Below are 12,824 nucleotides of genomic sequence, written 5' to 3'. Positions count from 1 at the left end.
ATGTAGGGGTCTTACTGTAAGACCCCTACATGCATGCTGAGTGTGAGTTATTGTTATTTTCTAACAGGCTTTAACAGACACTTTTTTAGTTTATGTTATGTCTTTATAAAAACAGTAGCTACAGGAATAGTTCAGTTGAGATCCCCAGCAGCTGACTGCGGAAGCTCTGTTGGTATATTACCCATGTTCTCAATTTATACCAGTTGTCCCTGTCTGTTGCCACCCACAAGGTAGCCACTGTCGAGGAGTCAGGGCGTCTGCAAACTTGTTGCGCTCTAAGAAGCAACAGTAGTAAACCCAGAGATCAGCTCTCCTTACAGCTGTCTGTAAATTTAGAGCCTCTGAACTCTGTCAGAGTGGGAAACAGACAACTGGGAACAAACAGGAGACATGGAGCCTAGATACAGTCCCAGCCTTTGCTTTGGTAAGGATGGACATGGCTCATGGTTTGCACTTTCTTTACATACATTAACTACATATTTTTGTATGGTTCTGTATGTTACGCCCGGGTTCTGTTTATGGTGGGAATTCAGGAAGCTGCACTAAATGCGGTGAACCAGTGTATGTCACAGAAGGAGCCTGCAGAGCGATGGGACATTTATTCCACAACACATGCTTCACCTGCAGCATTTGCAGTAAGTTATCTTGGTATATAAATATTATAGTAATCAATGGTGCAAAAAAAGTGATAGACTTAGACACAGCTTTATTTATCCCTTGGGATTACTCCTTCAGGGAAATTTTGGTTCAAGCAGAGTTAAGGCAAGATGGCTTTTAAAATAAAAATACGACGGACAATATAACAAGAGTCTATATAGTAAAAAAAAAAAGCATTAAACTGTTGTAATGTCCTGGAATATGTTTCCTTCAGATGGAAATATATCTTCACAGTAGAGAGCTAAGGAAATACTACACAGTAGTTGTCTTGGATTATTGCACTTGAACTGCAGAGATGTACTGGCCTTACAAATAAGTACAAAATTACACAGGCTACACAGTAGTTGGCATGTGTTATTGCACAGTGAGAGAGAAGAGGAGAACCAAAGCAACAGTCAGACAATATATAGTCATCCATTCCAGTATACCTGCTGTTTTTGCATGCAATGTGATCAACAACGGAGACAAGTCACTGAATATATCTCAGCCATTGCCAACACATACCTAACCCTAAACCTAACCTAAACTCAATTCATACCTTAGTCCCAAACCTAATCCCAAGGAGAAGAGAACTCAGGAAGAGAACCTATCCTCATGGGGAACAGTTGTTGGTATCCACAAGTACCTATAAGTCACTTTTTTAAAAGTAATTCATATTTGGTGTGTATTTTCTACACTACATATATTGCAAGTAACAGAGTCAAATTGTTTTACTCTGTGACTAAAATAATTTGACTCAAATGCAAAAAGTGTTGCAGCCGTCCCAGGACTTCCCTACAAAAAACTCCCACACAGAGAAAGAGAAGAAGAGAATAATGTATTAGGACTGACAGGGGAAGGTGACTGGTTGGTTAAATATTAGATGGAATTGTAGGAGAAGCTATACAAAGTGATTCATTTTTGAATATTGTTTTTAAAACTGCATTGGCAATATGTGTTATTTGCTACTTTTGGATACACATTGTTTGACAATGCAACCTAATGGAGATAAATACAAGTAAAGGGTAAGGGGGCAGACAGGAAGTTGGTGATTGCATCTGCTATAGAGGAGACTACGGATGGAATCAGGTGGGAAACAATTAGTGAGGTCACAAAACCTAGATAATCAGGATGGTTTAAAATTCTGTTCATTGTCTGCTCACTGTATTTTGTGGAGGAATTAAAGCTGGCAGACAGCAAGTCAGTCACCAAAGATGGGAGAGGGTGAGTGTATACAGAGAGCCTTTAATAAAAATATAATTTTCATTAGTCCATTAATAAATGAGATTTACAGACGTTAACTTATAAAATTACAGGTAGTGGACTGGAATATGACTGCATATAGACTCAGAAAGTAGGTGATTTCATAACTTGTGGTAACCTTGAGAAACATTAACTCTGTTACAGGGTCTCTAGGATATTAAGCAAAAGTAAAACTATTCAGAAAGTTTTGAACCATTTTTGTTTCCTATATACACACTTGGATGAAATTGATGGTACCCCTCATTTAATAAAAGAAAACCCCACAATGTTCACTGAAATAAATTGAATGACAAAAGTAATAATAAATAAAAATTCTGTTAAAATGACCAAATACAATTCAGAGATTGCTAATCAACCATGCTTCATTAGCCTTGATTAAAAAAGTAAACACATGAAACAGGCTTGGAAAAAAATATGGCAAAATAGAGCAAAGGGACGTGTTAAATCAAGGTGTGTCCACTGTTTGACATGGTTTTAGGAAGTTTTTTGGCCCACATGTCAAACACACTCAGGCGACTGAAGCAGATTAAAAAGTTTATTTAGTGTAACTGCTTTCTGTGAGAGGTTATCCGGGACTGGAAACTCGGGAGCGGGTCTTAGACTGGGTGAAAACTGGGTTTGATGGGATAACTGAATAGTTAAGATCAGAGTCAGCTTACAGAGAAGTAGATGGTGACATGGTGTGTATCACACTCAACATGCAACTAGGTAAAATAAAATGTGTTTGTTCTCTTCTGACAGTTGTTCATTTATCTCTTAAGACTATGTAGCCTGTCATATTTAAAGATTGTGTTTGCAGAACTATCCATATGTCAGAGTAAATTAAAACACATCAGCTAAAAAAAACTGCCAAACTAAAGAAAAACATTAAAGGCCTTGCAGAAACCCTTAAGAACATCAGATCCATCTCACATGGAAGATTACAAGGAAATATGCCCAGGAAACAGCATATAAAGACAGGAGGAATGACTCAAGATATTTACACAGTATTGGATGCAATCTAAACTGCGGCTCCAAATTGTCTGTAAACATAGAGATGTTTTGTGTAAACGCTTTTTGAGTGTCCTCCTTTCTGCAGCCTAGATGTGATAAACTTGTCTTTCCAAAGGGAAGATTCAGTCTGCCTCTAAATGTGGTCGTAGAAAATGCTCATAAAACATCTGAATAAATTAACTATAAAATAACGACAACTTGTAGAGATTTTAGTTTTAAAGTCCAGGATTTCTTCCAGAAGTACATCAGTGAGAAATGTGAAGTATATTAATCTATTAAGACTGGTGTTCTTTGGTTACTGAAAGGTTGCTATGTTTATGATGATGTAAATACAGTTTAGACAAATTACTTTCTAATTTTAGAACATTAGAGTGAATCAATTCGTAAAAACCTGTACACACTTGAAAAAAAGGTTATTAAGGTAATTAATTTCTTTACATTCATCAGGCAAACAACTAAAAGGACAGCCATTTTTCACAGTATCAGGACACGTATACTGTGAAGATGATTTTTTGGTAAGAATCTATTTTATTTGCCCTTAATTTATCAGATAAATGTGTTTTTAACTGCGCCTGGATGCTCTTTTTACAGTTTTCTGGAGTTCACCCATCTGAAGAAGTGTGTAACAGTTGCGGATGTTCAATCACAGATTTGGCAAGCATTTTACTTATTTCCTTGTTTGAAGGCATCTTTGATGCTCTCAAGTTCTGAGTAAAATAACTAATGCTAAACAAACAGGTTCTGCAAGCTCGAGGGAAATCTTACCACCCAACCTGTTTTCGCTGTGTGGTCTGCAGACAGGAGCTGCAGGGTCAGCCCTTCGCTGTGGACTCAGACTGCAAGGTTTACTGCATCACCGACTATCACAGGTAAAATAACAGCATGAAGGCTGAGCCCTCTGGCTCTAACCACGGTTAGGTAGGGGAATCCCTGAATAATGAGATTTTAAGTTTCACTGAGACTCCCTCCTGGTTTCAGGGTCCAGTCTCCTCTTTGTTATGCCTGCACAAAGCCGATACTCCCAACACAGGTGAGGTTCAAATTCTTCTACAACCAGAATTTTAAATCATGCACGTACACTTTATTTATGTCCTTTATTACATTTTTTTAGGGCTCTTCAGAGTCCATTCGAGTGGAATCACGTAACAAATATTACCATGTAGAATGCTACAGGGGTGATGTTAACCTTATTTAAAGCAGACAAGGTTACTGTGACATTGTACATAAATAAAATCTTTGGTTTCCTGAGTTCATAGTTGTCTCAATCATTGATTCCTTGTAGTAAGCAACAAATAAAGGAAAAAAAACTCAAACTTATGAATGTTATCGTGACTCCATTTGTGCAAATAGAAATTAGCCAGAGCTAGTCTGAGAGATATGGATACTAAGCTTCAGAACAAGGATGAGTGTTTTTTCCTCATTTAAATGTAAATGGTCTTGTTCCATCAGTAAAGTGTCTCATTTTCCCTCCTCAATTCAAAAACAAATGCACTTATTTCAAGAAGCAATTACTTTTTTAGATTTGTTTTTTGCAGAGTACTGTTTGCAATTTAATTGTTATTTTACTACAAGCCCCGGGTATGAAGGTTGTTAGTCTGAGATAACTGCAATTACCAAGGCAGGATAGACCTAGAGCTTGTAAATCTGGAATAAAAATACTCAGTGGAGCACCTCTGTTTTGGATATTAGCATTGCTTGAGTTGAGGGGGGATAAATAAATATCTACCATCCCCCTTCTTTTTTTTTTTTTTTTTTACAACTAGACTACTGGATATTAGTACTCTTAATAGAGCTGCAAAAGCATTGTCACGGCAGCTCATTCAATGCAGATTACAAGATGGGTTTTCTTTTTAACTTTGGAACAAAGTCAGAAAATGAGTGACAAAAAAACAGAAGCAACAACAGCAATAAGAGCACAGTGGCAATCTCAGAAAAAGCCTAAAGAGTGTTCTGTACCTGTTGACGTAAAGCTCTAGTTGCACTTGAATGTTTACATGACCGGGTTGGCATGCACTACTAAAGAAAAATACCTGTAATTGTACAGTGCAAAGGTCTCTGCAGAATAAAAAGTTATTATAAAGAAAAGTGGGAGAAAAGAAAATGCAAAAGGTATGAGTTTTGCATACCTATCAACATTTTGAAAATTGAGGAGGACAACATTTAATCTTTGGCATTTACAATGAGTACACAAGGCTACTGTAAGTAGAGATATTTAACAAGTTCCCACTTGTACAGCAGGCTTGGAGGCACCGGCATTTGTAGTTTTCATAGTAGCAACCTATTTTTCATTGTCGTAATTCCAAATCAACCTAATATGTACTTTTGAACAAACGTATATTCAAAATGTTGTAATAATGTATAAAATGTCCTTTTATTTGTTTTGAAAACGTTTTCACAAAAACCTTTTTTTAAGACATACAACCTTTTGTAACAGGTGTATTGCTCTCCTAAGGTTTTCTTTAAGTTTATTATAAGCCAATAAATTCAGGTCAGACTTTTTTCTTATGTGTAATGCTTTGTGAAGACAGAATTAAGGTTTTGTTTTGTTGTTTTGTTTGATTTAAGTCTATACTACTACATTTAAAGACTTATTTGTTTAAGGAAGCTTTTCAAATTCTTGATAGCGACTTTAACTCTATTTTAATAAACCCCAATATATGGTTTTGTCCACATTATAGAGTATTTTGCACTCGATTTCCTGATTAAACCATGTAGAAAAGGTAAACTATATAAAATAAAAATACTTTCAATTTTGCAAGAAGTGGATAACTGATGTAACCTTGATACATTAATGTTTTCTTTGGAGAATATAAACATCTTAGAATTATAGGCCCTAAATGGGCCACAAATGTTTGTCTATTTTCAAACATGTACAAACAGTTCTGCATGTTTCATTTGGTTATGTATATGTAACTCTTAGTTGTGATCAGCAGTTACAAAACTGCCTTTTAACTGCACTACAAATCTACATAGTGTAAATTACTAAACCATAAAATATTTTGAGCTTAGATAGAAATTGTTGTTCCTTTTGGAACCACATAGAAAATCCAAAGGCTTTCAAATATACTCACTGATTGATTGATTGATTGATTGATTGATTGATTGATTGATTGATTGATTGATTGATTGATTGATTGATTGATTGATTGATTGATTCACTGTATTGATCCCACAGTGGAGAAATGTCCTTGTTACATTGGCTCAAATGGTCAAAAAGAAGAACGTGCCAAAGAAAGAAAAGGTGCATTGGGGTATATATGTACAGTTCATAATAGAAATGAAGGGTTTGATATATTTATTTAAACTTGCATTGGCTGCTACGGATTGAGTATGCAGTTTTTTTATCATATATATTATATACTATATATATTATTTTCTATGAATCACTACATCGATTTACTATAACGAGCCTAGTCCAAATCAAATCAATTTAATTAAATGAACTTAGCAGCTTTATGCATACAACAGCGCCATCGTGTGGTAATAATCCGTTTTGACACCCAGTTTTCTCCCGGAACTATGAGTGTGAGCATGAAATGAAGAGCAGCGCTGATTGAAATGGCGTCAGTCACAGCCCGTAACTGGGCTCTCTGCACGGTTTCTCTGTTAAACCTGCTGTTTGTGTTCATCTCCGGGGCAGACTTCATTCGCTTTGTGTCGTTTCGACCTATCTATCATAACATCACAGGAGAGACGACGCTCTGTCAAGGTATGATTTTCTGTAGCTAGAGGTAGCATCGAGCCAAAACACTGTTTAAGAGGAAAGGCTGAAAAGGACAGCTTTTCGTTACTTGTGAAACACTGGTGGAATGCGAAAATATACATATGTTGGGGTGTGACGGTATAAGTTCGCCTCGTTTTCGGAGGCACTCAGCGCCCGGCTAGCTCAGTCGGTAGAGCATGAGACTCTTAATCTCAGGGTCGTGGGTTCGAGCCCCACGTTGGGCGAATTGCATTTTTGTTTTTGAAGACAATTGTACTTCACTTTTTATAGAGCCTGCAATACAGTAACTCCGACTGCGCCGGTTCGATCCCTGCTCTGGGTTTCAACAACTTGCATAATATGTACCAGTCATATTTTAGTTTCTTCATCAGTTACATCTGTTGAGTTGTAAATTGTTGTATAAAGGGTGATAAGAGAATTGAAAGGACTTCAGACTACAAGATGCATCTCTGTTTCTTCACTGATATGACTCACTTACTGTAAATTCCACTTATGTATTTAACGTTATAGGGTATTCACGGGGACCACTTGCGTGTAAATGTAATTCATTGACACCTTGCAAAGCAAACATAGGTCTGAGATCCGGTCTTGGCTGAAACGTATTTTAATTTACCTAACTTTTCCAATATATTTATAATACATAATTAAAAAAAAAAAAAATCTACTCACTTTTACTCATCTACCTACCTACTGCAAAAATAGCAGGACCTATGATTAAAGGATATAGCATCAGGGTTTTCTCTAAATTATACAACCAAAATGCAATAATAATTTAATAATTAAAAATACATCAGAAATTTTTTTTTGTTTATTTGTATTTCTGATAGGATTTTCTTTGTGTGTCTTAAAAACTAGAGTAATGACAATATGTTGAAACTACTAAAAATCAACAACATACATTTGCTTCTACCTCAAGAAATTACTCTTACACACAGAAACCTCCTTTATAGCAGATGTATGTGGAGTGTAAAATCTTTTCACCAAGCACATTTATTATTATTGTTTTAAAAAAGAGAATAAAAAAGGATAAAAAGCACAGAAATGTATAGAACTAGTAAATATATATCTAATTAAAAAAATTATAAAAAAAATTTATAATTTAGAGGAACAGACAATTTTTTAACAAATAAAATCTTATTTTCTTTGAAAAAAAAATATCTATATATATCTCTATATATATCTCTATATATAGAGATATATATAGAGATATATATATACCGGTATTCTAGATTTTAGATCAATGCAGAACGTAGATGTTTCTTATAAACGTGGGGGGAAAAATGCTTCGACTAGACCTGTTTAGATCCCCAGTTGTAATTTTTAGTTTACCTGGTAGAAACAAAAAATAATGGTATAATGCAGCAACTTTGACAATAAGTTACTGCCTGATAGAAGAACAACATGAGCAAAAGGAACAGCATGTCAGAAATTAGTTTAGTTAGAGCCTTACAGAAATAAAAAAAACACACTAAGAAGACAAACATTTTTACAAACACTGATTTCTTCTTTAAACAGTATGAAAACATTCATGACTTCTCTAAAAAAACACTGATAGTGTTATGGGAATATGCCTGTTATGGGGCAAAGAAATATTGGATCAAGTTTAAAAGAAATACATGAAAACCTTTTAGAATAACTGCTGTCTAAAAAGTAGGATTATTAATTACTGAGTCAATCACCATATAACAGTAGAGGAAATATTTTTAAATACATTTTCCATAAAAATCATAACAAGAATAAAGGGATTTCAGCTACAGGTACAAGAATATAAGGTTTTAAGATTTATTGATAGTGTGATCAGATTGCTGGTGTCGTATTTGAGACAATTTACTACAAAAAGTTTCACCTAAGATCTTATCAGACAAAAAGACTCAGACACAGATTTCATAACAGACCTCAACAAAATGAATTACCTTAAAAAAAGCTCACTATTTACTACTACTACTTAATTATTGATAATAATCTTGTGATCTTCAGCAGACACAATGACGCTACTAGAACCACATTTTTTACATCATTAGCAAACACTTCTTTCAAATTAACAAGGAATAAAAAAAAAAACAAAAAACGTGACATCACATAAAAATACTAAATATAAATTACTAGTAAACAGTATAATGGTGGTACAATTATATGCATGAACACAAGCGTAGGCGGCTAAAATGATCAAAATGCGTAAAAATTGTCCATATTTTAATGTTTAACCATCAGGCATAAATAACCTTTGAATCGATCTGTTAAATAGATTTTTGTTGCAATTTTGAGATATTTGTAGTTTCCTTCTTATACAATAGTTTAAGAACTACTAAATAAATTCCGCTGGAAAGTCTTTGATTTTAAACGGACGCTTATAATACACGTTAATTATGTCACAGCCAGCCATCATGTACATCACATGCTGTTAAAAGACATATTAGAGCGGTTTGGGAGATTAAACCCTGTTTAGTCTCATGCCACATCATCTTAAATAAATAATACGTCCAGACCAGAGTATCTCCATTAAACAGCTTTAAGAACAATTTTAGTATAAATGGTTACAGTAGCTGTATGTCTTGTTGAATTTCAAAGCCTTTAAAACATTCTACTTATTTTCTTTTGCAGATTGCAAATTTCTATTGTCAGTAACTATTTGTAATGGGAAACTTTTTGACTTCTTGCTGATTTTATCTGTTAAAGACTCCATCCCATGGTCCATGGCCTTAAAGGACAGCTCGGTGCTGTGGTCTCTTGTTGTGGATCTGTCCCTGTTGGCTCTCTTTACGGCACAACACAGCCTGCTGGCTTGGTCCCCGGTCAAACAGGCCCTACAGTCGGTAACGGGGGCCCTGAACAGGACAGCATACTGCTTTACTACAGCTCTCGCTCTTCAGGTACAGTCATCACCTCATGGTTTGTAAAACCTGATCTTTGTTCCAAGCAGACCACAGCTGCAGCCACGAATGTCTTATATTATTAAGAGCATTTGTTAAGATACTATTCAATTCAATTCAGTTTATTTATATAGCGCCAATTCACAACAGAAGTCATCTCAAGGCACCTTACAGTTCAACCAGGTCATACAGTCAAATTGATTCAAATTTGATTGATTCTGTCATACTCATGAGCAAATATTTTATAAATATATATTTTAATATACGCTTGTTAAGATTCTCAGTCATCCAGGTCATAGTCATCCAAAAAAAGTTAAAGAAAACAATCCACTGGACTTTGTCTCCAAATTTAAAGACGTTTCGCTTCCCATCCTGGAAGCTTTTTCAATTCAAAATTGAAAAAAAAGATTTGAAATTCAAATTGAAATTTTGCTGTTTTCAATTTATTTTTTAGCTGCTTTGGAGCATTTCTAGGCTCTGTTTGGTTGTTTGATGTTTTATAAGCTCTTTACTTTTTGGTCTTTGCCTTGGCTGTAATTGCGCTTCTACCCTGACGTTTTTCCTGTAGCTCCTCGTATGTTTGTTTTGTAATCAGCTTAATTAATTAAACTGTAATTTACTTTGTTTTGTCTTTGTATTTTTTCTATCCTGCGTAGGACAGACTTTTTCAAGTTCTGTTTATTTTCAGTAATTCCTTGGTTGGCCATTTTCCCTAGACATGTACCTCATGTTTAAATGTTGTGCTTTTTTTTTTTTTTTACATTTTCAGATTATGATGCGTTACTGGCAACCAGTGACTGGCGCCCCCTGCCTGTGGTCAGTGCGTCATGCACCCTGGAGTATATGGTTTCCTCTACTCTGCTTTTCTCTGCACTTCCTCTGCTGGGCCATTATCTGCAGCATCCTCGTCATTTTTGATTATCCAGAACTACTGGGTATTAAGCAGGTAGGAAAATTAGAGGGGATATATTTTGTTTTGAATTAAACCAAATTTCTTAAACTTAGAAGACACTAAAAGAACAACAATGAATTAAGAAACAAGTTGCGTGTTTGTTTTTTTTTACTGCAAAAAGTTTATTTGGCATTGTATAGTGAAAAACGACCGTTTATTAAATCCATTAATTTAATTTCGACTTCTTCCTAATCATATCACAAAACAAAGTTCTTTGTTTAATATTTTTTCCATTATTCCAAAAAAGATAAGAGGTTTAAGTTTCTTTCTATTGGTGTGAAGTTTACATGCTGAGTTGAGTCTTAGACGGAAGAGGATTATGGACGATGTAACCTCAGTAATTTATCATCTATCAAGTTTTCAACTTTCTAGCAATTGATGATTTTGGATATTTTGAACCTTTAAGGAAGAAATGTTACCCATATGATGTTGCTGCAAGCCTCATGTTTCCCTGTAGGTGTTTTAAGCTTCGGCATGATCACGTATGAACTTAAGTCTCACACCAGAAGCAAAGTTTCTAGACAGGGTTTGGGAAAAGAAGTAATAAAATGGTCCTAAAATTAGTTCTGTGGTTGAAAGGCTCATATATGTTCTACCTTATATGTAGTTTAAGAATTTCTTACTATCCAGAACAGACAAATACAATTCTCTCTGCAAAATAACAGGAGGAGAACAAACAGAAACACAATGAAAAATAAGTTCCAATGACTGAGGTTGCTCATAGACAAAAAAATATATTTATATATTTTATTTACCTGCAGATATTTCCAAAAGTCAAATAAAATACTAAGACCAGTCATTCAGAAGTAGATTTATTCTAAACCTGATATATTTTTGGAATAAGCTCCTTTCTCCTCTTAGGTTTACTATAAGTGCCTTGGTATGGGGGATCCTTTCTCCCAGAAGCCACTGCCTGCTCAGCGCCTCCTGTCCCACCTCCGCCACCCTGTGTGCCTGGAGCTGGTCGTCATCCTGTGGCTGCTGCCGGCCTTATCCCTGGACAGACTGCTGCTGGCCGGGACGCTGTCAGCCTACCTGGCTCTGGCACACTCTCTGGACAAACAAGATTTAGCCTACCTCTGTGCTCGGCTTAAAGACAAGGTGCAGCTCTTTGCCGAGCCACAGCAAGGCAGTGTGGAGCAGAACGGCAGAAACCACAAAGAGAAGGGAGGTTAATGCAGTCTCACTGCTTTGATCTAAGGATGACTTGATGTGTGCAAGATTTGTTTCAATGCTGGATATGACCACAGCGGTTCTGTCATCTTTTTTGTTTACCGCATACTTTGTTTAACAGCATTGTCTTAATGAGATTTCACTCTGGGATTATTATCTGTTTATTACTGTTGGATGTAAGAAAAGGACATCATGTTGCATTTCTGATACTGTAAATATATATCATTTTTTTGTAACTTGAATAAACTGGGGAAAGACTATAGGTCTAGATAATTCAAGCAAGTTAGTATTATGTCATTTAAAGGGGTGATGAGCACATTTTTGGTAATAATTAGTCTACCATTACATACAGTATTTTTAACACCAGGTGAAATAAATATTTTAATGCAAGATGTTCTTTCTTCTTACCTTTTTTCAAATATTTCTTGGTTGCATTCTTTTATAGAACTGTTTATGCTTCACTGTTTTTATAAATAAATTATAAAGGTAACAGGGTGGTAATCAATATGGATTTTCTCAGGAGAAAAGAAATGTGCCTATTTCAAATTTTGCACTAAATGTGTCTTATAAACAGTTGTTTGTCATAAACTACTTTGTTCATTTAAACTTCTAGATACATTTTAACTGTAAAATTATCCATCCATCTACCGCTTGTCCATCAAGGTCATGGGGCTGGTAGTCTATGGATGAAAGGTGGGTACTACTGGACAATTAGCTGTAAAACTATTTTTGTTTTTTACTAGAGTCTGTTTCTTTGCAATAACAATGGCAAACACAAGCTTACAGTTACTATATTAGAATAGGCGTTATATTGACATTAGTAGCTGTACCTGATGGCATTCCATGCACAACTAATGTAAATATATTTGATTTGAAAAAAATGTAAGATCTGCAACATAAATAAGGTCAGCTATAGTTATTCAGCACATGAAAAATATGTATCATCAAAGTAATTTCTTTAAAGGCCAAGAAAAAAAAACAGATCCTCAATAAAACATAAAATTATTTGCTTATAAAGAGAATGATTAACCTTTTTTTGCCTTAATTTTTCTTGGTTTAAAGCATTCCTTCAGTATATTGTATTCTAGTCTATAATCGTTCAGCAACATAAAACAGAATTTGGGTAGTTGATTAGTTAATCGGGTTGATTTATTTTAAAATGAAATGAAAGCAAAGGATAAGATAGTTATCCAAATTTGTATATAACATTTAG

At 35.0% G+C, this 12,824-nt stretch overlaps 1 protein-coding gene and 1 non-coding gene across 8 annotated transcripts; both read left to right on the top strand.

Annotated features, from left to right (window-relative positions):
• Positions 1-248: 248 nt before the first annotated feature.
• On the top strand, positions 249-12,182 carry nrm (nurim (nuclear envelope membrane protein)). Of its 7 annotated transcripts, XM_015376929.1 has the most exons (9): positions 249-424; positions 534-635; positions 3,340-3,407; positions 3,484-3,546; positions 3,690-3,761; positions 3,871-3,922; positions 9,293-9,486; positions 10,256-10,432; positions 11,300-12,182. In XM_015376929.1, exons 1-9 carry the CDS (start codon positions 391-393, stop codon positions 11,612-11,614), a joined length of 1,077 nt encoding a protein of 358 aa, XP_015232415.1. In that variant the 5' UTR covers positions 249-390; the 3' UTR covers positions 11,615-12,182. The 7 variants fall into 7 exon arrangements, with proteins under 7 accessions (XP_015232415.1, XP_015232417.1, XP_015232416.1 ...); XM_015376931.1 differs by lacking the exon at positions 3,340-3,407; XM_015376930.1 differs by lacking the exon at positions 3,340-3,407 and having other exon boundaries at positions 298-424; positions 491-635.
• trnak-cuu lies at positions 6,768-6,840 on the top strand. The gene has a single exon. It is a non-coding gene; the product is annotated as a tRNA-Lys (tRNA).
• Positions 12,183-12,824: the final 642 nt, after the last annotated feature.

The sequence above is a fragment of the Cyprinodon variegatus genome, unplaced genomic scaffold (genome assembly GCF_000732505.1).
Source record: "Cyprinodon variegatus isolate N-32 unplaced genomic scaffold, C_variegatus-1.0 Scaffold144, whole genome shotgun sequence".
Lineage (NCBI taxonomy): Eukaryota > Metazoa > Chordata > Actinopteri > Cyprinodontiformes > Cyprinodontidae > Cyprinodon > Cyprinodon variegatus.
The sequence above is the reverse complement of the archived record's forward strand: the minus strand, read 5'-3'. Positions and strand labels throughout refer to the sequence as shown.

Excerpts from the sequence above, each read along its gene's own strand:
- nrm (XM_015376928.1), top strand. The coding sequence starts at position 497 with ATGTTACGCCCGGGTTCTGTTTATGGTGGGAATTCAGGAAGCTGCACT. Across the intron at positions 3,408-3,483 it reads ACTGTGAAGATGATTTTTTG|TTTTCTGGAGTTCACCCATC; the intron begins GTAAGAATCTAT and ends CTCTTTTTACAG. Across the intron at positions 3,923-9,292 it reads AGCCGATACTCCCAACACAG|ACTCCATCCCATGGTCCATG; the intron begins GTGAGGTTCAAA and ends TATCTGTTAAAG.